Source organism: Carex rostrata, chromosome 1 (genome assembly GCF_964058835.1).
Source record: "Carex rostrata chromosome 1, lpCarRost1.2, whole genome shotgun sequence".
NCBI classification, from domain to species: domain Eukaryota; kingdom Viridiplantae; phylum Streptophyta; class Magnoliopsida; order Poales; family Cyperaceae; genus Carex; species Carex rostrata.
The window spans coordinates 19,058,608-19,083,586 of NC_135918.1; the positions used below are offsets into that span (position 1 = coordinate 19,058,608).

Below are 24,979 nucleotides of genomic sequence, written 5' to 3' on the forward strand. Positions count from 1 at the left end.
TAGAAAAATGGCGAAACACAAGCTCTCTAACACTCTCAGGAATCTCAAGGTTAGTTATTATCCTATTCAGTACTGATTCCAGTTGATTTTTTGTTTTCAATAAACTATTAAATTTTTTGTAGTTCATGCAAAGAGGAGCTGGTGCTCAACAACCAGAGAAATCGAAAAGAGGAAAGGATAGAGATAATGAGATAGAGGAGGAAAAGATCGACAAATCCGACCGAAATTTGCCTTTTGGGGATTCTTCCGTATCTTCAAAAAATTGGTGGGTTCTATTTGTATAATTGTAAATACCAGTATCTTGTTAATACTTAACTTTGTTTGGATCAAAATTGAGATTTGCATATTTGGTGCAGTGCTTTGCAAAGTGAAAATGTGGTAGAATTTTTTGTTTTAATTTTTCCTTTTTAGTACAATTTTATGATTTTATTTATTTTTAATCTTAGAGACTAGTTATGGACCCTAAAGTAAAAAGTATATTGATCAAATTAGCCCCCAATTCATTCCCTTTTACCACTTTTGAAAAAATACACAGAGGAACTCAGAGCAAATTGAAGTCCCTTTTACAACATACACAGTCACAGACATCAACTTTTTAAGAATCTCCAAATCAAACACCCGCCGCACAGAAGTACTACAGCTTGAGCAAACTTCGCAAGGTTCTTGATGCCTCGTCATCGCTTGTGGGGCCCACACTGGATAAATGTTACATATTGTTGTTTGTTTTTGTAGATTCTGCAGAAGTCATATAAAAAAGACAGCCACGCAATCAATGCTCTCTCTCTTATGGATCATGGGTCTGCTTATCTTAATCTTTCTTTCCAGTTTCTAAATACGAAAGTACCTTGTACTCAACATGTCTGTATTAAAACCTAATTTACAACTCCAAAGATCCAAAGGAATAACTCATAAAAATAGATTATCAAACTGGTAAAATAAAACTTTAATATTGTACGGTGTTGTTAGTCCTTCAAGTTATTATTGTAAAACGTTTAATTCTGATATCTTGATTTGTTTTCTTGGGTGCAGTATGAAGGCCATTAATAAGAACCATAGCCTTCTGGTAAATTCCAAGGCTTAAAATGTCGTTGTCATTCTATTTCTAGTTTGTTTAATTTTACTAAGAGCACAAAATATTGATTGATTGCTTTTATTAATTTGATAGGAGATCGATACTGAGCATATAAAGCAAGAAATATCTACAATAGAGAGTCAATTGGGACCTCTAAGGTAATATAGATCTAACTAACTTTAAAAAATTAAAAAGCTTCATATTTTTTAAATATTAATTCCTTCTCAGTCAAGGTTTCAAGCTATGCAAATAGATCATAAGCAGAAATTATGATCTGTTTTCTTCTCAGTCAAGGATAAATTAATACAGTAAAACTGGTACTCGGTTGACATCTGCTTCCGTAATAACAAAGGCATATATCAGATATGTCAGTTTTGATCAATACCCACTTTACAGTTTCTGTACATAACAATATGCACTCGAGTAGTATGATGCAAAGCCTTTTCTAGATATCATTATTTTCACTTCTATCAATTAGTTGCCAAATATATTTTTATATTTTTATTTCCCAATTATATATATATAACCTTCTTTTGTATAATTTCAGAAAAATCAATGAAATTGATGCCATTGAGCGGTTTGATGAACTTACGGCGATGGAATGTTCTATCATGGAGTCATTATCAAAAAATGAACAGGAAATGGTAATATGTCGTATTTTTCTGAAAATTTCTTCTCCCCTTTTCTCAAGTACATATCAATAGGAGTTAATAATTTAAAAACAGAAAGATTAAGATTTACAAAACCATAGGATTACATAGATAGATTGAAAGTGCAAGCAGTTCATACGATTGTCGTGTTTAATTAATTAAAAAATTGATTGAGGTGACGACCATATATGTATCACACAAGAGCGAGTACTGTATATGATTGATGAGCAACAAGAGTACTGTAGTGTCAAGTGATAGCAATTCTAAATACCGAAGATGAAATTGCACTCTTTGATATGCATTTGCTTCTCTTTATCTAGGTACACATTGTACAGCAAGAGAAGTCTGGTTATCCTGATCAATGGTAAAATTTAGAAATATTTAATATTTTGATTTATGTCACTATAAATTATAATTGTTACATATAGTTATTATATATGGTTCTCTGCAGGGATAATTTACCGGCAACAAATTATGGTGACAATTATCAGATGTTCAATCCCACCCCTTTTTCATATCAGAGGTTAGATAACATAAAGCTTACATAAGTTAAGAAAATAAGAATCAGAATGTATATAACCTCAGCTTAAGTTTCAAACTCGTGTAATACGTACTGTCAAGTAATAGTGCATGTAATTAAGCAAACAGATATATATTAGTAACAAAAAGGCTGTTGGTTTATGCTAATTAAAGAGGTGATTAAAAAATAGCACACAGAGGTGCAATGAATGATTTAATTTTTTATGTAATCATTGTTTCAGCAGGGATCCAATGGCCTCAACGAGCACGGCACTGCCAATGCTCCCTTTTCCTTCCATGGGTGGAATGGAGCAGCTTGCAAGAGTCGATTCCTACGGCTATGTATAATAGGTAGGATAACAAACTAATAATAACTTAAACCCCAAGCTGCATAGGTTCATTATTGTTAACTTAAACCATATACGGAAACATTAATTAAGCTCTAATTTACATAACCCTCAGTTGAATCGTAAATAATTTATTAATATTTAAGCGTACATCCTTTAGTATTTAAACTGATACTCGTGCAATGTAGAGATAGTATATGTACACCATCTAATAGACCATAATTAAATATGTTTCTGCGTTATACAGGGGTCAGCTGAGAGAGGATTCCTCATTCCAGCTCTTAGACAGTGATCATACGATGCTATGTGAGCCTAACCGCCACTATTTGAGCCTAACCGCTCTTTGTTTGTTATCTGATAATTAATTTCACTTAATTATACGTGTGTCTCACTATATATAGCTAGATCAATGGCTGTGTATAATTTTTATTTGTTTTGCAAAAGGATATTTATTATGTTTCTATTTTTATCCTGTATTTATGTTGTTTTGACTTCTATTTGCAAATGGTTTATTTTATTATATATGCATTTTACAAGAAATTAAAAAAAAATGGCTTTAAGTTTTAAGTGGTGAATATGTTAGAAATAGGCACCATATATAAGATCACAATTTTGAGTATAATTTATATATGCTACACATCCACATCATTCATGTCATTTACTTGTATTCAAAGGTTTAAATAACGTTTATCGCGTCATAGCGGCATGGTTAAAAAGATGGAGCTATGGCCATATAGCGTGAAATAGCGCGCTATAGCGCCATAGCTTTTTATGGTCCGAAATCACTATAGCGGTTCTATAGCGCTGCTATCGGGCACTATTTAGAACCTTGCTTGTGTTAGTAATGTGATCATTGTTGGAGTTACGAATAAATAGAATGACAAGCTCTACCAACGTCATTCTATTATTTGTTTAAAATTAAATATAAATATGATTTATAGAGTCTATCCTAGAATTATATTAAGATTATACAAATCAGAAGGGAATCAAATGAAGCGCAGAAAGTTGTACCTTCCTCCAAAAGAAAGTAGATAAGTGGTTAAAACAATTAGTACGTACGTTAGATTTTTAATAATTTATGGTGCGGAAACAGTTTAGGTGTCAGGTCTTCGAGCCTAAGTAGCAAACGATGAGTTACATCAATCTCTAAGATAAAACAATTAGTACGTAGGTTAAATTACACGATAAGCATATTGAGAGATGAAATATATACATATTTGCTCTTGTCAAAAAAAAATATATACATATTTACGTTATGTAAAAGCTCAATTATCCACGCTAAACAAATTAATAACATATTGTTGGTCTCAAAAGCATTTAGGGGGAGATGAATAGGATCATATTAAACTTTTAATCTAAGTTATAAGTCTCTAGTGTGTCTTATAATTATTCTTAAAGAAAACTATAATAACTCAGTTCTAAATTAAAATATAAAATAAATAAAGTAAAAAAGTAAAGTTTAGAGACAATTGATACAAGAGTTGTTGACGGAGTTCGGCACTAAAGCATACGTCTCCGCGGCCCGGGACCTTCGAGATAGCGTGCTTTTCTGTGCCCAATGCAAAAGAAGTACAAGATAAAACCGATGAGCCCTTACAATCTTCTGGGAAGTCACACGGCACGAGCAAGAAATCAGCTCACGAGCACTAAAGGCTCAAAGAAAAACAATTCGAGCGACAAAGGGCTCAAGGGTTGCAAGGCAAGCAAAAGGCTCAAGCTAGTAGTAGTTGATTTGATCTCGCAGAACTTAGATTTTGTTTTGGGTTCCAACTTTCAACTTCCTTATTTTGGTGAGCACATCACACCCTATTTTTGCACATCACATCCAACAACATAATGTTCCAACTTCCAACTTCCTTATTTTACATTTTGGGTTTTATTGTTTTCTTAATTAATCTTTACTATTCTTCAATACTTTCTAATTTTGGTACATTTTTCATACCCTCGAAAATCTAATTAATTACGTGTGCTAGTTAGAGGCACTCTAATAACTAACGTCCAATGACTTGACAATCTCATTAAGTGTGCATTAATTTATTATTTATTATTTTTATTGTGCATCTATTCTTAGTTTAATTTTTTATGGCATTGGTTTTTTTTTAGTTTAATTTTTTATCTACAGTTTTGTCAGCTCTTTTTTTTTCTATTACATCAAAATGCTTCAACATAGATGAGATATGTTGCAATTGCGCGCTTATCATTCATGATAGGGACATATCCACAAAAAATTATTACATTCATTGATTTAAAATTCAAAACAAAAAATTTCTACTGCGCACTTAAACTGCTAAACAAAATGTGAAACATGGAGAGTAAGATGGAGTCAAGACAGATCAAATTAAACCACATCTCTATCTATATATACAAATTAAACTACAATACACTTGTTTTATTTGTAGAGCCCACATTACTGGCAAAGATTGATTTTGAAAAGAATTAATTTCTCTTTCCCCAAAATGAATTTATTTAAACCATGATTTAGCTGTCAAACTAAATGTAAAATAAAAGCACTAGGATATAAAACTTAATCATCTTTAAATTTAAATAGAAATCAAAACTTCGAAATTAGAATATTTAATGATTAATGGATAGAACTCAAAAAGTAATAAGTAAAATTTTAGATAAAAAGAACCAAATTGTCATTCAGGACAAAATAGGAATAACAAAAAAAAATGGGGCTCTTACAAGCAGCCTCTAGAATTAAATCTTGTGTTTCTTAATCGTATTTCCAATAATTAACAAAGGAGATGATTGCAATTCTAGTATCATCAATTAACTGAATTAGAAATCTAGTACCCAATATATTAGATTTCTTCTCTTTAGAGAAAAAAAATGCAAGTTCAATTTCATAAGAAACATTTGGGTTGAAAATTTTACAATTTTTGGAATTAAAATGTGTTCGGAGACCAAATTTTATATATATATTTTTTTAGAATTTTTTTACTATTTATTAAGATGGTTTGAAAATTAGTGTATTCAGTAGTCCAGAAGTTTCTTTTACTGTTTATTAAAATCAACAATTTTCAAACCATCATAATAAATAATAAAAAAATTCTGAAAAATGTAATTGTTTTTCTTAATTGCATATTTTAATATAGATAATACATCTAACGGTTTGGATCAACCGGCCAGGCTTTGAAAATCGCAAAAAACTAATTTCTAGTAGTGTACGTAGTACCAAGGTGCAGGAATTACCATTTTGATCTTAGCCAATCTGTCTCTCTCTATATATAAATTGACATATCCTTTAAATGGTGAATAAAAATAAAACACAACAACAAGCAATATTTAATTGAGATAAAATATTTTTTTTAGAATGAGAACAAAAATTATAAACAACATTTTATCAAGCTTTATTCATTGTGCTTTCTATAAACCTATGTCTAACTTATAGCAAATTCTGATCTTCAAAAAAAACTTATAACAAATAAAAAATATAACCAGCGTTTGATCTAGCTAGTGATACACATGTACGTATAAACTCTTTTTTTTATATATAACCTGGCAGTTGCCATGTGCTTTTATTGAACCAAAGAGTATTTTAGTAGCAATAACAAGGAATAGAGTAATACAACATGTTTAAACATAATTTAACAAATAACAAACAAATTAATGCATGTATAACAAAACGGAAACATGCAGCCGAACCAAAGAGCTCATCATCCCTGTCTCATGTGCAATTGACATAGTTAAACTGGTCCAGCGTTTGCCCTTGCGGCCTAGGCTTGAACCCACGATATACCTTATACCGCAAGGCACTTTGACTTAGCCGAATTTTCTGTGATTTCACCATGTTGCATGTTGTGCATTTCATGTGATCGAGGTGTTGCATACTCTATGTGATGTCCTATTTTGATGTTTTCTTCAGAATTGGCCTAAATATGACATTTTTGCTCTGTTTGCGGCCTAAATATGCAACTTTCTCCAAAACCTGCTAAAATAGCCTAAAAATGCGTTTGCGGTGAATTATTCGGAAAAATAGATACTCTGCATATGCTTTTTCACCATTTTCGTAGTAAAAAATAGTGATTTTCACTATATAAATTGACATTATCAAAATACTGGGAATGAATAAAACTATTAGACATACATGCCATCTCCATTTAAAACGAAAATATATATTTGTCAAAAAAAAATTAAATAACTGATATAAATATATGGATAAAGAAGAAACTATTAAGTTTTGTGGAGATTGAATATTATGGTGTTTCAATTAAAAAATGGACTAGTTTACAAAATTTATATGAGCACACTAGAAATTCCCAATTTATATTAAAACTTGTTACGTACAAATAAGATTATATTTTCTATTTATAAATAACAGAAAGTTCCTGTTTGCGAGCCTTTGGTACGGAACCGAATTCGAAGTGTTATATTATTATTAACACCATATTGTTCACAAAAAAAATGCGCCGAGAAATCCCACCAGATTACAAATATAGCCAACTAATATATATATTTCACTGTAATAGTTAGTTAACAATGCTATTTTAAAGTATTCCTTATTCAAACACAGTTTAATTAAGGAAATAGGAAATATCTATTATTGTTCACAAATCACTAGACCGAAAGTAGATATGATATACATCGTGATTACTTGATTAACTTAGGCATGAAGTAACTTACACAGTTTTAGATAAATGAGACGTATATAGATAAAATTACGAGCACATATTAGGAAGGTACTTTTTTATAAAAAAGAATTGCACACTAAAAATATAATACACCACCGCCTTTCTATATTTCATGGAACCAACCCGCTCTCCCCGCCTATATAAGGATTCATTTTATTTTTCTTGGTCTCTCATCCTCTCTCCTCTCTATAATTTCTGTATCTCACAAAAACAAACTCCTCTTCTTTGCTTCAAGGATCATAATCCAACCACAACAAAGAAAATTAATTAATTATGGGAAGGAATAAGATATCAATTAAGAAGTTGGAGCCGGCTAGTCACAGGAGAGGTACATTTAAATATAAGAGATCAGAAAGCATCAAGAAGAAAGCCAAGGAGCTTTCCATCTTATCTGATGCTCAGGTGCTTCTTCTCATGCGTGACCCCAACGGCCAATACCATCTTACATGTCATGGAGAGAACAGGTACTTAAATCAATTGCTCACTTCAAATTAATATGTATCTTATTATATCCATGCATAATTAACTGTTCTAGCCAATCATATTAATTACATGTTTGGAAGCAATAGATTCATAATAGCTTGCACCCCAACCCTACTTTGCTACGCTATCTTCTTTTTTATTTCTGAAATAAGACAAGTTATGCAGTTTAGGAGTTTAAACTGATTTGTTTTTATTTTCTTATCTCAGCACTTTCGATGGAGTTGTGCAGAAATTTCTTTCAGAATCTCAACAGAACCTTGACAACTCGTACGTCTTTTGTCAACTGTTTAATTTTTAAGCTAGTTTATTTATTTTTTCTTGATATATTTCTTTCATCTTTATTATATTTCTAATATTATGCTCTACTTTTTTTTTTTTTTCAATTTACAGAAGGCGAGACCGCATGGAAGTAAGATCTCGAATTCTGCTATTTGTATATGTTAAAAGAACGATCTCTTTTCACATTAGTGCAAATTTTTACAAAGTTAATGATAAATCTTACATATTGTTGTTTGTTTTTGTAGATTCTGCAGAAGTCATATAAAAAAGACAGCCATCCAATCAATGCTCTCTCTCTTATGGATCATGGGTCTGCTTATCTTAATCTTTCTTTCCAGTTTTTAAATATGAAAGTACCTTGTACTCAACATGTTTGTATTAAAACCTAATTTACAACTGCAAAGATCCAAACTCCAAAGGAATAAATCATAAAAATAGGTTATCAAACTGGTAAAATAAAATTTGAATATTGTACTGTGTTGTTAGTCGTTCAAGTTATTTTTGTAAAACGTTTAATTCTGATATCTTGATTTGTTTGCTTGGGTGCAGCATGAAGGCCATTAATAAGAACCATAGCCCTCTGGTAAATTCCAAGGCTTAAAATATCGTTGTCATTCTATTTCTAGTTTGTTTAATTTTTCTAAGAGCACAAAATATTGATTGATTGCTTTTTTAATTTGATAGGAGACCGATACTGAGCATATAAAGCAAGAAATATCTACAATAGAGAGTCAATTGGGACCTCTAAGGTAATATAAATCTAACTAGCTTTAAAAAATAAAAAAGCATCATATTTTTTAAATTTTAATTCCTTCTCAGTCAAGGTTTCAAGCTATGCAAATAGATCATAAGCAGAAATTAGGATCTGTTTTCTTCTCACTCAAGGATCAATTGATACAGTAAAACTGGTACTCGATTGACATCTGCTTCCGTAATAACAAAGGCATATATCAGATATGTCATTTTTTATCAACACCCACTTTACAGTTTCTGTACATAAAAATATGCACTCGAGAACCAGTATCATACAAAGCCCTTTCTGGATATATATCATTATTTTCACTTCTATCAATTAGTTGCCAAATATATTTTTATAGTTTATTTCCCAATTATATATATATATATATATATAACCTTCTTTTGTATAATTTCAGAAATATCAATGAAATTGATGCCATAGAGCGGTTTGATGAACTTACGGCGATGGAATGTTCTATCCTGGAGTCATTATCAAAAACAGAACAAGAGCTGGTAATGTGTCGTGTTTTCTGAGAATTTCTTCTCCCCTTTTCTCAAGTATCAATAGGAGTAAATAATTTAAAAACAAAAAGATAAAGATTTACAAAACCATAGGATTACATAGATAGATTGAAAGTGCAAGCAGTTCATATGATTGTCGTGTGTGAATAATTAAAAAATTGTTTGAGGTGAGGACCATATATGTATCACACAAGAACGAATATTGTATATGATTGATGAGCAACAAGAGTACTGCAGTGTCAAGTGATACGCATTTGCTTCTCTTTATCTAGGTACACATTGTACAGCAAGAGAAGTCTGGTTATCCTGATCAATGGTAAAATTTAGAAATATTTAATATTTTGATTTATGTCACACTAAATTATAATTGTTACATATAGTTACAAATTACGGTGACAATTATCAGATGTTCAATCCCACCCCTTTTTCATATCAGAGGTTAGATAACATAAAGCTAACATGCGTTAAGAAAATAAGAATCATAATGTATATAACCTCAGCTTAAGTTTCAAACTTGTGTAATACGTACTGTCAAGTAAGAGTGCATGTAATTAAGCAAACACAAATATATTAGTAACAAAAATGCTGTGGGTTTATGCTAATTAAAAAGGTGATTAAGAAATAGCACATAGGTGCAATTAATGATTTAATTTTTTATGTAATCATTGTTTCATGCAGGGATCCAATGGCCTCAACGAGCACGGCACTGCCAATGCTCCCTTTTTCTTCCATGGGTGGAATGGAGCAGCTTGCTAGAGTCGAGTCGATTCCTACGGCTATGTATAATAGGTAGGATAACAAACTAATAATAACTTAAACCCCAAGCTGCATAGGTTCATTATTGTTAACTTAAACCATATACGGAAACATTAATTAAGCTCTAATTTACATAACCCTCAGTTGAATCGTAAATAATTTATTAATATTCAAGCGTGCATCCTTTAGTATTTAAACTGATACTCGTGCAATGTAGAGATAGTATATGTACACCATCTAATAGACCATAATTAAATAGACATTTGACATGTTATTCGAAATAATAATGAAATATGTTTCTGCGTTATACAGGGGTCAGCTGAGAGAGGATTCCTCATTCCAGCTCTTAGACAGTGATCATACGATGCTATGTGAGCCTAACCGCCGCTATTTGAGCCTAACCGCTCTTTGTTTGTTATCTGATAATTAATTTCACTTAATTATACGTGTGTCTCACTATATATAGCTAGATCAATGGCTGTGTATAATTTTTAATTAGTTTTGCGAAAGGATATATATTATGTTTCAATTTTTATCCTGTATTTATGTTGTTTTGACTTCTATTTGCAAATGGTTTATTTTATTATATATGCATTTTACAAGAAATTTTAAAAAAATGGCTTTAAGTTTTAAGTGGTTAATATATTAGAAATAGGAATCATAAGATCACAATATTGAGTGTAGTTTATACGCTACACATCCACAGCATGATTCATGTCATTAACTTGTATTCATAATGTGATCATTGTTGATTGAATTACGAATAAATAAAATGACAGGCTCTACCAATTAACGTCATTCTATTATTTGTTTGAAATAAAATATAAATAGAATGACGTTGGTAGCAACGATGTTTTAAGGTTATACAAATCAGAAGGGAATCAAATGAAGCGCAGACAGTTGTACTTCCTCCAAGAAAAAGTAGATAACTGGTTAAAACAATTAGTACGTACGTTAGATTTTTTAATAATTTATGGTGCTGAAACAGTTTAGGTGTCAGCTGGTCTTCGAGCCTAATTAGCAAACGATGAGTTACATGAATCTCTAAGATTAAACAATTAATACGTAGGTTAGATTACACGACAAGCATGTTGAGAGATGAAATATATACATATTTGCTCTTCTCAAAAAAATATATACATATTTACGTTATGTTAAAGCTCAATTACCCACGCAAAACAAATTAATAACATATTGTTAGTCCCAAAGGCACTTAGAGGGAGGTGAATATGATCATTTTAAACTTTTAATCTAAGTCCTTAGTGTGTCTTATTATTATTTTTGACGGAAACTAGGATAACTCGGTCCTAAACTAAAATATAAAATAAATAAAGTAAAAAGTAGAGTTTAGAGACAATTGACAAGAGAGTTAAGCACTAACGTGTACGTCTCTAGGACCAGGGACCTTCGAGATAGCGTACCTTTCTTTACCCAATAAGAAAGGAATACAAAGTGAAACCGGTGAGGCCTTACAATCTTCTGGTAAGTCACACGACACGAGTACGGAATAGGCTCACGAGCACTAAAGGCTCAAAGAAAAATAATTCGAGCAACAAAGGGCCTCAAGAATTGCAAGGCGAGCACAAGGGTCAAGCTGAAAGTAGTTGATTTGATCTCGCAGGACTTGAATTTTGTTTTGGGTTTCAACTTCCAACTTCCTTAATTATTTTGGTGAGCACATCACATCCAACAACATAACGTTCCAACTTCCAACTTCCTTATTTTACATTTTGGGTTTTGTTTTCTTAATCTTTACTATTCTTTATACTTTCTAATTGTTTACTTTTTTCATACCCTTGAAAATCTAATTATTTAAGTGTGCTAGCTAGAGGCACTCTAATAACTAACGTCCAATGACTTGACAATCTCATTAAGTGTGCATTAATTTATGGTTTATTATTTTTTGTTGTGCGTCTATTCTTAGTTTAATTTTTTATGGCATTCGTTTTTTTTTAGTTTAATTTTTTATCTACATTATCAGTTTGTCAGCTTTTTTTTTTTCTATTGCATCAAAATGCTTCAACATAGATGAGATATGTTGCAATTGCGCGCTTATCATTCATGATAGGGACATATTCACAAAAAATTATTACATTCATTGATTTACAATTCAAAAGAAAAAATTTCTACTGCGCACTTAAACTGCTAAACAAAATGTGAAACATGGAGAGTAAGATGGAGTCAAGACAGATCAAATTAAACCACATCTCTATCTATATATACAAATTAAAATACAATACACTTGTTTTATTTGTAGAGCCCACATCACTGGCAAAGATTGATTTTGAAAAGAATTAATTTCTCTTTCCCCAAAATGAATTTATTTAAACCATGATTTAGCTGTCAAACTAAATGTAAAATAAAAGCACTAGGATATAAAACTTAATCATCTTTAAATTTAAATAGAAATCAAAACTTCTAAATTAGAATATTTAATGATTAATGGATAAAACTCGAAAAGTAATACGTAAAATTTTAGATAAAAAGAACCAAAATTGTCATTTAGGACAAAATAGGAATAACAAAAAAAAAAAAAAAAATTGAGGCTCTTACAATAGCAGCCTCTAGAATTAAATCTTGAGTTTCTTAATCGTATTTCCAAGAATTAACAAAGGAGATGATTGGAATTCTAGTATCATCAATTAACTGAATTACAAATCTAGTACCCAATATATTAGATTTCTTCTCTTTAGAGAAAAAAGAATGCAAGTTCAATTTGATAAGAAACATTTGGGTTGAAAATTTTACAATTTTTGAAATTAAAATGTACTCGGATACCAAATTTTATATTTTTTTAGAAATTTTTTACTATTTATTAAGATGATTTGAAAATCGTTGTATTCAGTAGTCCATAAGTTTTTTTTACTATTTATTAAAACCAGCAATTTTCAAACCATCTTAATAAATAGTAAAAAAAATTCAAAAAATGTAATTGTTTTTCTTAATTGCATGTTTTAATATAGATAGTACATCTAACTGTTTGGATCGACCGGTCAGGCTTTGAAATCGCAAAACTAATTTCTAGTAGTGTAGTACGTACCAAGGTTAAGGAATTACCATTTTGTTCTAAGCAGCCAATCTGTCTCTATATATATAATTGACATATCCTTTAAATGGTGAATAAAAATAAACCACAACAACAGGCAATATTTAATTGAGATAAAACAAATTTTTAGAATGAGAACAAAAATTATAAACAAATTTTATCAAGTTTTATTCATTGTACTTTAATACTCTATACAAACCTATGACAAACTTGTAACAAATAAAAAATATAAAGAGCGTTTGATCTAGATAGACATGTACGTATAAACCTTTTTATATATATAACCTGGCAGTAGTTGCCATGTGCTTTTATTGAACCAAAGAGTGTATCAATAGCAATTAATAACAAGGAATAAGAAATAGAGTGATACAACATGTTTAAACATAATTAACAAATAACAAACAAATTAATGCATATATAACAAAACGGAAACATAAGCAGCCGAACCTAAAAATAGTACTACAACTGGTTCAGCATGACATAGTTAAACTGGTTCAGCATGCAGCACAGAAAGTACTACAACTTGAGCAAACTTGGCAAGGTTCTCGATGCCTCGTCATCGCTTGTGGAGCCCACACTGGATGAGCTCAGCAGCAAATATAAACCCGGTTGAGGCAAACAACATGCTTCAGGTGCACGGGACGCGGAAACTGGTCCAGCAAAGGTCATCGCTTGTCGAGCTTGCTTGGGGTTAGGTGAAGGGGTGGTGGTTCGAACCGGGCGAGATCTTCTCTCCCATTCGTAAAGGGTTTTGAAGGTTCGTAGATCCTCTCACTAGCCGACTCCTTCTTAATTAATTGGTATCTTTTTCATTCCCATAATTATTCTTCTTTGTTTTGTTGTGGTTGGATTATGATCCTTCATGCAAAGAAGAGGAGATTGTTTGTGTGAGAAACAGAGATTATAGAGAGGAGAAAGGATGAGAGACCAAGAAAATCAAATGAATGCTTATATAATAGGGGAGAGGTGGTAATTGGTTGAATGAAATATATATAGAAAGGCCGGCGGTGCAGTTTATATTTTTAGTGTGCAATTTTCTTTTTAAAAAAGGTACCTTCCAAATATGTGCTCCTAATTTTATCTATATACGTCTCATTAATTTACCTAAATAATATATTAGAAACTAGATGGGTGGGGTCGCCCTTAATTCTTAATCTGCCAAAACAACTTGTTTGATTGATATATATTAATTTGAACCGTACCATTTATGAACCTATAAATAAAATTTACATGGTTTAATTGTTATATCCACTTTCGGTCTAGTGATTTGTGAACAATAATAGATATCAACTTAAATAGCATTGTTAACCAACTATGTTTGTAATAGCATTGTTAACTAATAATAAATATATTAGTTGGCTATATATGTTTGTAATCTTGTGAGATTTCACGGTGCATTTTTCTTGTGAGTATTTGTGTACAACAATATATAGGTGTTAATAATAATATAACACTTTGAATTCGGTTCCGTAACAAAGGCTTGCAAACAAGAACTTTCTTTTATTTATAAATAGAAAAAATAATTTTATTAGTACCATTCTTTAATATAAATTAATCCCTCACGATCTTTAAGTTATTTTTCAATGTTCATGCAATTCTAGAATTCTTCGGAAAAAATAATTTATAATTTTTTGAAGAAAAAATTATATTATACTTTGATATCTAATAAATCGTTTAGATAAAAACTACAAATTATCAATTCATGTAAAGAATGGTTCGGTTAAATTCAATTTGAATACAAAACATAACAACCAAACTGTATAAATAACTACATACTTAAATAAAACAATATTAATTGTGTGAATAGTATACTAATAGGTAAGAAAGCAACATTTGTGATGAACTTCCTAACAATGGGCAATAATATTTGCATGAAGTCTTGTCTTTAAATAAGTGATCAACTAAGCTAAGATAATAAATCATCAACTAAGTCCATCATATTTTGCCAATATTTTATAAAGATAATCATTATTTTTCAACTATTCAACTAATTATATTTCTAGTATAATAAATTAAAATATTGGAGAAAATCAACATTAATACAATATGAAAACATTTGAGCCTAACCATTTCATTTCTATAGAAAACAATCAATGAAGATTTATAAATTGTATTTTACAACCTACACACTCAAAGACAGAAACTTTTTACAAATCACCTAATTAAACACCCAGTGCACAGAAACTACTAAAACTTCAACAAACTTTGCAAGGTTCTCGATGCGTCGTCATCGCTTGTGGGGCCCACACTGGATGACCTCAGCAGCAAAGATAAACCCGGTTGAAGCAAACAACATGCTTCAGGCGGACATGACGCGTAAGCTGGTCCAGCAAAGGTCATCGCTTGTCGAGCTTGCCTGGGGTTAGGTGAAGGGGTGGTGGTTCGAACCGGGCAAGATATTAGAAACTAGATTGGTGGGGCACCCTTAATCTGCCAAAACAACTAATTAATTTGATTGATATTTGAACAGTACAATTTATGAATCTATAAATCAAATTTAATTTACATGGTTAGTTATATCCACTTTCAGTCTAGTGATTTGTGAACAATAATAGATGTCCTCTATTTTGTTAAATTAAACTGTGTTTGAACAAGGAATACTTTAAAATAGCATTGTTAATCAACTATGTTTGGAATAGCATTGTTAAGTAATTAATACTAGCTAGATATATTACTTGGCTATGTTTGTAATCTTGTGAGATTTCACGGCGCATTTTTATTGTGAGTATTTGTGTACAATATGGTGTTAATAATAATATAACACTTCGAATTCGGTTCCGTACAAAATTAATTAAGCCTCACAAACAGGAACTTTCGTTTATTTATAAATATAAAGAATATAAAATGTTGTTAGTACCATGCTTTAATATAAATGGAGAATTTCTAGTGTGTTCATATAATTAAAATTTTTAAACTAGTTCATTTTTTTTCATAAAAACACTATAATATTCAATACCTCCATAAACCATATTTCGTGCACCGGGTTCACGTTGGATCTCACCTCGATCTCTCACATCTTTGACGAGCAATACTCTAGTAATTAAAATAGTCTTCAACAGACTCACTCTCCTTCATCACAATTGACTCAATCTCAACCCTTAAAGTTCGGAACATCACTTTCTTCCCTCTATAAACTACAACCACCACATATCTAAGAATTTCCCTTGCATCCTTTAGAACTAGCTAGTCTTATTGGTAATCTTCTTAAAGCTTTGAAGAGCCGATAAGTATGAAAATTTGATAAAATCACCATTAACTTGATCTCAACCAATTCGATATAACTCCTTGGAGATGTTACAACAGTAGGGAGTGGAGTCATTAACTCTCCTTTCCAAATTGCATATATATATGTAGTCGCACATTATTTCAAATTTAAGTTTGCATTTGAAAAAATAAAAACGAACAAAGAGAAACAGTGATATCCGTCAAGTAATGAAATATTATGTGTTCTAGAGGCAAAACTGGTTTTGGCAGATCCTAAATTTGAAATAGTGATATAAATTAACACAAATCAGAGAGAAAAAAAATCCAAGCATTTAAAATTAACACAATTAACAAAAGAATGAGATATATATGAGGTGCATACCATGTGAAGATCACACTTCTAAAGTAACTCCAATGACTTTAATTGCAACTTTCAAAAGCAAATTAAGAAGTCATCCACTCCATGGAAGCTTGGGTTTGAGTATCGCTCACATTGATGTGGAGGAAGGATAAAGAGGTTCAGAGGTGCTCCCACCTCTTTGACAGCATGCACGTCTGCACCGCCTCCTTTGATCACGAGAAGCCCTGTGATTATGAGTAGTATTGAATTATACAAATTGCTTATGTAGTCACACGTTATTGTGTAATTAATGGAAGGCACTATATATAGACATATAGTAAAAGGAGAAACAGATCGGCTACAAAACCCTAACAGAGAAAGAAGACAAATAAAGAGAAAGAAGAGAGATAAGAGAAATTTCATTTTATTTAAAGCCACTTTATTTTGTCGTAGACACAACCAATAGAAAAAATTAAACTCGTTTATATCGGTACTAATGTACGGTGCAATATAAGAATATCATGATATAGTTATATCAGTTTGAACATTTGTTCCGCTAATATAATTCAAAGTTATTCCATCGGTAAACAGTTACCAACCGATAGGATAAATTTGGATAAATTTCCTATCAGTAAGGAAAGTCTGTACGTACTGATAGGAAAATGTGTCGACTTATTTACAAAGTTGCCACCACAGCTATGGTCTATCGGCTTCTGATCATGATCTGTTTAAACCAAAAGAAAATGGGTGCTAGGAGATCCCATTTTTCTACTATTGACATAATTTCTTGTTACATAAGACATTAACGCTTACAATTGTGTATATAATTCCACATAAAATACAGATTTAAGAAAATTATTGAACTTAATTCAACCAGAAAATACATATTAATTTAGAAAATTATTGAAGCTGTAATACATTTCACAAAATTAGAGAGCTAGCAAAGACAAGATAACAAGAACAGCAACACACGTTGGTATGGTGACAACGGCATCGGATACAAGAAACGGAGTTGGTGCTGGTGCATCATCAGCAGCCTCTATCAAGAGCATCGTCATGGCCAAACACGATAAGCATCATGAAAAATCGCTTCATTCTGGCTACGTCAATGTCACTATGTTTTCCTGTGTCAGGCAGGTAACTTTTTATGAAATTGGAACAATTGAGTTGGGGAGAGAAGGGATAGGATTTATAGAATTTTCAAGGGGTTAGGTTATAATAAAGTCAAAGATCGATATACATGAAATTTGTTGACAATAATTAATGTTTGTCTCACACTTTACAATCTAATACATACAACTTAATTAAAAATTTATATTCGTATTCTTTTAATTAAGGTGCTATAAAGATATATTGTCAACTTTGAGTTAGTTTACATGGTTAATAAAGAAAAGGGAGAAATTAATAAAAGGTATCCGCTCCCATGTGTTTTTTTAAGAGAAAGATGAAGTTTTATTTTTATCTTTTAATATTTATAAAACTTTTTTATCTGAATTTCAAACTTATGACCACTTATACCAAAAATATTATTTATTGTTACTGAATCAAATTTTAATTACTACTTGTGGTTATTTTTCTGACAATAGAAAACAATTTAAACTAACGTGTCTCAAGAAAATTAATTAATTAGTTGCACCAAAACTATTTATCAAGTAATTAGACATTTTGTTGTGACCGTTGAAGTCTATAAAATATGGTGAAATTAAAAAAAAATAATCTAATGGTTACTCTTTTTATTTGTTGTCTCTAATTTATTGCAATAAAATACCACCATATAAAGAATAATTAATGATGAGAAAAAGAAAATTGATACTGATTGACTGATAATTAGGGCTAAATTATATATTAAATTTACACATAATTATAAATTATTGCTAATTTTTATATAGATATGAATTATTAGTTGGAGAAAATATATTTGTCAAATCTAATAATTATTATATCTCTTACAATCTAGTTAGAAAATAAAAATAATATATGCAAGTATATAAAATTAAATTTTAAAATACCGGCCTGCTATTCACTAGAGCAAGCCATATATAATTTCAAAGTAAGTGCCCAAATAGTAAAATATAGCTACTACTAGAATAATAAATTCTCGTAAGCTCTGGATAAAGGGATGAGAACCTTCTTAAAATTAAGAGAAGGGTTAAAATGCACCATTGGTTTTGTGCCCCAATCATACTTTGCGTCTCTATTTTCATTTACAAAGTTCAAACAGTTGATCCGAACCGTTCATCTTGTTCTACATATTAAAATGTGCTTAGAGACCAAATTTTATATTTTTTGAAACTTTTTTACTATTTATATAGATAGGTACAAAATCACTGCATCTGGACCATCCAAGAACAGTGATTTTATACCCATCCAAATAAATAGTAAAAAAAATTGCATTTTAACCCTACTCTAAAATTAATTAGAACAAACAATGCAATGCAATGGAATAGGAACAGAAAAAATGACTTAAGAATCAGATTTACATGAATATTATAATTTTACAAATGAGGAAGAAATGAGACAAAGGTAGGGGTGGAAACCCGAAATTTTTATTAATATCCAAAAAGAATAATAAATTTTGAATTCTACATCCTATTTGTCATGATTTTCAAAAATGCCCAAATTGCAATTTTATTTCATAGTTTTGTGTCAACTTTTCGCAAATTAAATCTACGGTTTTAGCTCTTTTAATACCGTAGAACAAATCCATGGTTTCGAAAAATCAGAAAAAAAAAAAGTTGTTGTTTTAGACTAAAACCATGAATTTAATTCAGTTATAGATTTTTATTACTCAGAACTATGAATTTAATCCACAGTATGATGGGAATTCAGTTGAGAGTTCAACTGAAACCAATTATTATTTTTTCAAAAATAAGAATACAATATTTTTCTATATTTATCCAGAAGTGACTTTCGAACTGGCATCAATAACTCAGATTCAAAACATTTTTATTTTTTCCAATCACTCACAAAGGAATTAATATTTTAATTTTTCTTATAGGTGCAAAAAATCCAGCCTGAAAAATGTTAATTCGAGTTATTTGTCGCAGTCTTTCTAATAAATTAAATTATATATTATTTCATCTATTTTGAAAGAAGTATATAAAATATTTATAATAATTCAATACAAAAATTATATAAATTATAACATTTTCTGTTTAATAAAAAAAACCAAAAACTGTGAACTTAATTTCCAATTTCATGAAAATAAATATATTTTGAGATCTAAACCGCAATTTTAATTTTTGTTTTTATGAAACAGTGGTTTTTTCCGCGGTTTTTGAGAGAGCTAAAACCGTAAATTAAATTTGCAGTTTTGGGGTCTAAAACCATGAATTAAAACTGCAGTTTGGGCATTTTTCGAAATCTTGTCAAACAGAGTGCAGAATTCGAAATTTATTATTTTTTTTGGATATTAATAAAAAATCGGGGTGGACACGGTATGGATAACATCCAATCTGTATTTGATCCGTATTTGAAAATTTTGATGTGGATTTCCGACATCTGAATATCCATGTGGATATAGATGCTGATATGATTTTATGTTTAATTATCTATATTATGAAAAAATTATATTATTCATCATTATAATTAGCTAAATATTATGAACTTCAGTGTTTTTTAATTTTTTTTATTTTATTGTAATAAATATCCGATCCTATCTGTATCCAGTCGATATTCAATCCGTATAAATATTCAAAAATTTAAAATAACATATGAACATAATTTTACTACTACTCGCTCTGTTTTCAAAAAATTAAATAAATTCTGATTTTCAAATAATCAAAGAAAAAGAAAATTGACTCAATGGAGAACCAATTTATTTTTAAAAATAATCAAAGGTTATTTTAAAACGTAGATATTTTAGTATTAGAATTTGGAAAATAGAAATGGGCCCACCGTTTTGTATTTCGCACAAAGACCTCCGCTTTCTTTCCTATTTTCATTTCCCTTCTTTTTATTCATCTCTCTAAAACATCCCCTCACAAGCACAGCCGCTCTCCCTCAAAACCCTAAGGCCGTGCTCCTTCGAAAAGGGCTAACGAAAGGGAGCGAAGGGGCGGGTAAGGAAACTTGGCTCTTTCAGCAACCTTCATCACTAGTGTTGCCAGGTAAGTTCTCTTCAAACCTTACTCTTTGATTTTTTTTAACCGTTTTTTGTATTGGTAAAAAGAAAAGGGTTTTGGATCTGTGGAAAACTTGAGTTGTTTTTATCCATATATAAGTAGTCAATATTTATTTGTGCAATTTGGAATTAATTGAGGTTCCTGTTTGGAATAATTGTTGAAGTTATACAGTTAGCATAGGAGTACTGGTATGCAACTGTTTCGTCATACAAATGTTTGATATGTACCAGCTTGGTATGCAATTGTTTGGTCATATAAATGTTTTGATATGTACCAGTTAAAATTGTAAAGATACAACTCAATTTATTTATTTGTAATAAAGTTACATTTGCAGCTTCTTCAAAAAAAGTTACTGAAATTATATATATCTTGGCTAAAATCTGATTCAATTGGACTTAGTCATATTCTGGTAAAATATGATTCGATTTGACTTAATATAAAATTAAATAAATATTGTTGGTGCTGCTTTGAGAATAACTTATATAATTTGTACTGGTATCACTGTCCTATCAATCTTTGCTTGTCTGGCTAGGGTTAATGGGTTATACATGATTTGTGTTTGTTGTGGGTTGTGGATTTGAAGTTTGTATTTTTTTTTTTTTTTCTTGGTAGAAGTGTAACACTGTTGAGGCTTGTTATGGGTTGTGATTTTGCTTTAAGAATTTTGTTTTAAGAATGTTTTAACTGGATTGGTTTTGTAACTTTTAATTTTAAGCATACTGCATTGTTTAGGTATACTGGATTGTTTTATGGTTAAATTCAAATTCATTTTCCTCTCAAGTCATATGATTTCTGTAGGGCCTTTACCACTTAGAAGTACATCAGTCTTTCTTTCCTTTACAAGGGCAAAATAGTCATAGTTATATTAAATATATGTTAAAATCAGCATCTACACCTCAGATTTCCTTTCCTCTCTATGCACTTGTAGAGCTAGTAACTCTATAAATATTCATCGCTCCCTCAACCTCTCTTTGCTTTCTAATTTCTCTCTTTTCCCTGAATTGGGCTTTTAAAATTGAATTTGGGGGAATTGGTGTTCTAAATTATTAATGTCACTCACCTCTTTGCCTCTTCCTTTTCTCTATTTTCAATTTTATTTTTACCTTTTCTTTTCTGATTTTGCCTAGAAAGAAAAATGGCAAAACGCGAGCTCTCTAACACTCTCAGGAATCTCAAGGTTAGATCTTTTTTGATTTCAGTACTGATTCCAGTTTATTGTTTTTAGAATTTTAAAATTAAAAAAAAAATTGTAGTTCATGCAAAGAGGAGCTGCTGCTCAACAAACAGAAAAATTGAAAAGAGGAGCGAATAGAGAGAATGAGATAGAGAAGGAAAAGATCGACAAATCCGACCTAAATTCTCCTTTTGTGGATTCTTCTGTATCTTCCAAAAAATGGTGGGTTCTATTTGCATAATTGCAAATATCAGTATCTTGTTAATTCTTAACTTTGTTGGGGTCAAAATTGAGATTAAACCGAGTTTTTCTAGGTCACAGTTGCTTATTTGTTAGTTCACTGGCACAAAAATGAACTAAATAAAATTTTGATTCCAATTGTTTTTATTTGCATCATTTCAAATACCAGTATCTTGTTGTCTCTTTTGTGTTTTGTCACATTGTCCGGTCAAATTGAGATTTAACCAAGTCTTATTTCAGGTCACAGTTGCATATTTGTTAGTTCACTGGCACAAAATTGAACTAAATAAAATTGTGGTTCCAATTAATTTGATCTGCATCATTGCAAATACCAGTATCTTGTTGTCTCTTTTCTGTTTTGTCACATTGTCGGGTCAAATTGAGATTAAACTGAGTCTTATATCAGGTCACAGTTGCATTTTTAGTTCACTGGCACAAAATTGAACTAAATAAAATTGTGATTCAAATTGATTTTATTTGCATCATTGCAAATACCAGTATCTTGTTGTCTCTTTTGTGTTTTGTCACATTGTCAGGTCAAATTGAGATTAAACCGAGTCTTAGTTCAGATCACAGTTGCATATTTGTTGGTTCACTAGCATAAAATTAAATTAAATTAAATTGTGATTCCAATTGATTTTATTTGCATCATTGCAAATACCAGTATCTTGTTAAAATTAAATTAAATAAAATTGTGATTCCAAGTGATTTTATTTTCGATTTTATCTGCGACTGTGTTAAATTGAGATTAAATCGAGTGTTAGTTAGGTAACAGTTGCATATTTATTGGTTCACTAGCATAAAATTAAACTAAATAAAATTGTAATTTCAATTTATTTTATTTGCATCATTGCAAATATCTTGTTAAAATTAAACTAAATAGAATTGTGATTCCATTTGATTTTATTTTCAATCTTATATACAACTGTGTCAAATTGAGATTAAGCCGACTCTCAGTTCAAGTCACAGTTGCATATTTATTGTTCACTGGCACAAAATTGAACTAAAATTTTATATTTTTATTTATTTTGTAGTATGGTGATAATAGAAGGGAACCCAAATCCAGGAGCAATAAAAGGACGAATGTCTTTTGGAAAATTCAATCCTTCTATTGATGTAGGTTTTGCCTTCTATATTTTTTTAGGGTTTATTATTCCTATTTTGAAAAGAAAAATGAGAAAGCGGTTTGTACATTTTGAGGTGATATTCTCTTTAAAAAAAGTTGTTACTAAATCTCTTTTTTTTGTAGAAATTAAATGAAGCATCAGTAAGCAATCATGAATCGGGATCATCTCCTTCTAGTCCTGTCAGGTTATTTTTTATTTTTTATTTATAGAAGTAATATTGAAATAATAGATGGGTATTTCATTTTGGTAGAAAGAACAAAAAAATTGCATCACTAAAGGGACCGGAATTCTTTTTTTTTTTGGGGTTCCTTTAGAAGGGAGCGGAATTTTTTTTTCGGTTCTTTCTACCGATCAATATATGGGATACCCATATAATCCATCTAGAGCCCTATTTTCTTTTAATATTAATAAAAAATACTGTACTGGTACACTCTGTTAGTGTAACAGTACAATTAGTTGGAGATATCTTTATTATTTGATTTTGACCTAATATCAAATTCTATGCAATTGAAGGGTAGAAAGATCAGGAAGCAGAAACCCGGGAACTGAATCCGGGTCGGATCTGAAAAGGAAACCCGGGTCGGAAAGCGAAACTCCAACTCCAAATAAATTGCAAAAGAATAAAGATGGAGATACAAGCTCACAACCTTCTTCATCGAACGAAAATAGTGGAAAGAAGAGCAAAGGGATTAAAATGTCTTCGAAACGTGACAAGTTGGATTGGAATGTGCTCAGACCATCTCGCAAACCCTAGTTCTCTCTCTCTCTCTCTCTCTAGGTTATTATTATTTTGTTGGATGAGCTTTGCATATTTGGTGGAGTGCTTTTCAAAGTTAAAATGTGGTAGAATTTTTTGTTTTATTTTTTTCCTTTTAAGTACAATTTTATGTCTTTTTTTTTTATTGTGCTGCATATTGATTAAAATGTCAATCTTAATTATTGAAGAAAATCAATATTTGGTAGTTCATGGCAGAACTAATGTCAATCTTAGGTAGGGGCTTGGTTCAGTGAGTAATTTTATTTTAGGGGCTTTTTTGTAACTTTGACCCGGTTTTAAATTTTATTAGCAAACTAAAGCTCGGATCTTTATATATATTTTACAGTAACATTTTCAAAATAATAAATTTTATACAATAACATTCTCTATAATGAAATATTATATTATTATGAATTATCAATTATTGATATGAACATCATTTATTAGACAATGCTATTAATTACAACATTAAGAATCAAACAATTTATTGTAAAATTAATATAATATTGAATTATATTATGGGAACAAACAAATTGAAATATTTTATGTAGTTTAGGTGGTATTAATTGATTTTTTTTTTAGAACTCATAATCAAAATAATTGTGGTAACAGAATTCTCATAAAAAAAGTATTTACGAAAAGTCAAATATAATAATATTAGCACTGAGGACTACCAAAGGTCGGTTAAAGGTTTTACAGAGTAGTTTTGACTTCGTACAGCGCACATGGACTATAGAATCAAAACAGTGTTGTATATGGTTCATGCTCTGCATGAGGCAAAAGTTGCTCTGTTAAAATATTTAGCCCAATTGTCTTCCCTTTGTGGAGCTCCCTTTCATCTATCACCATATATTGTCGGTTCTTCATATAACAGCCAAACACCGTACTCAACCAATAATATTTTGACACGCGTAAATATTAAAGTTATTGTATTTGTTAATGCACTTACCCGGCGCATAAGTCATCA

The 24,979-nt window shown here is 30.5% G+C and overlaps 1 protein-coding gene across 2 annotated transcripts; it reads left to right on the forward strand.

Annotated features, from left to right (window-relative positions):
* Positions 1 to 24,220, forward strand: LOC144562642 (scarecrow-like transcription factor 11 (SCL11)). 2 transcript variants are annotated; one of them, XM_078311860.1, is made up of 6 exons: positions 20,555 to 20,699; positions 21,842 to 21,891; positions 21,968 to 22,110; positions 23,163 to 23,244; positions 23,378 to 23,439; positions 23,769 to 24,220. In XM_078311860.1, the coding sequence occupies exons 2-6, from the start codon at positions 21,850 to 21,852 to the stop codon at positions 24,007 to 24,009; spliced, it is 570 nt and encodes a 189-aa protein (XP_078167986.1). In that variant the 5' UTR covers positions 20,555 to 20,699; positions 21,842 to 21,849; the 3' UTR covers positions 24,010 to 24,220. The 2 variants fall into 2 exon arrangements, with proteins under 2 accessions (XP_078167991.1, XP_078167986.1); XM_078311865.1 differs by lacking the exons at positions 20,555 to 20,699; positions 21,842 to 21,891; positions 21,968 to 22,110 and adding exons at positions 1 to 49; positions 123 to 265.
* The last annotated feature ends 759 nt before the right edge of the window (positions 24,221 to 24,979 follow it).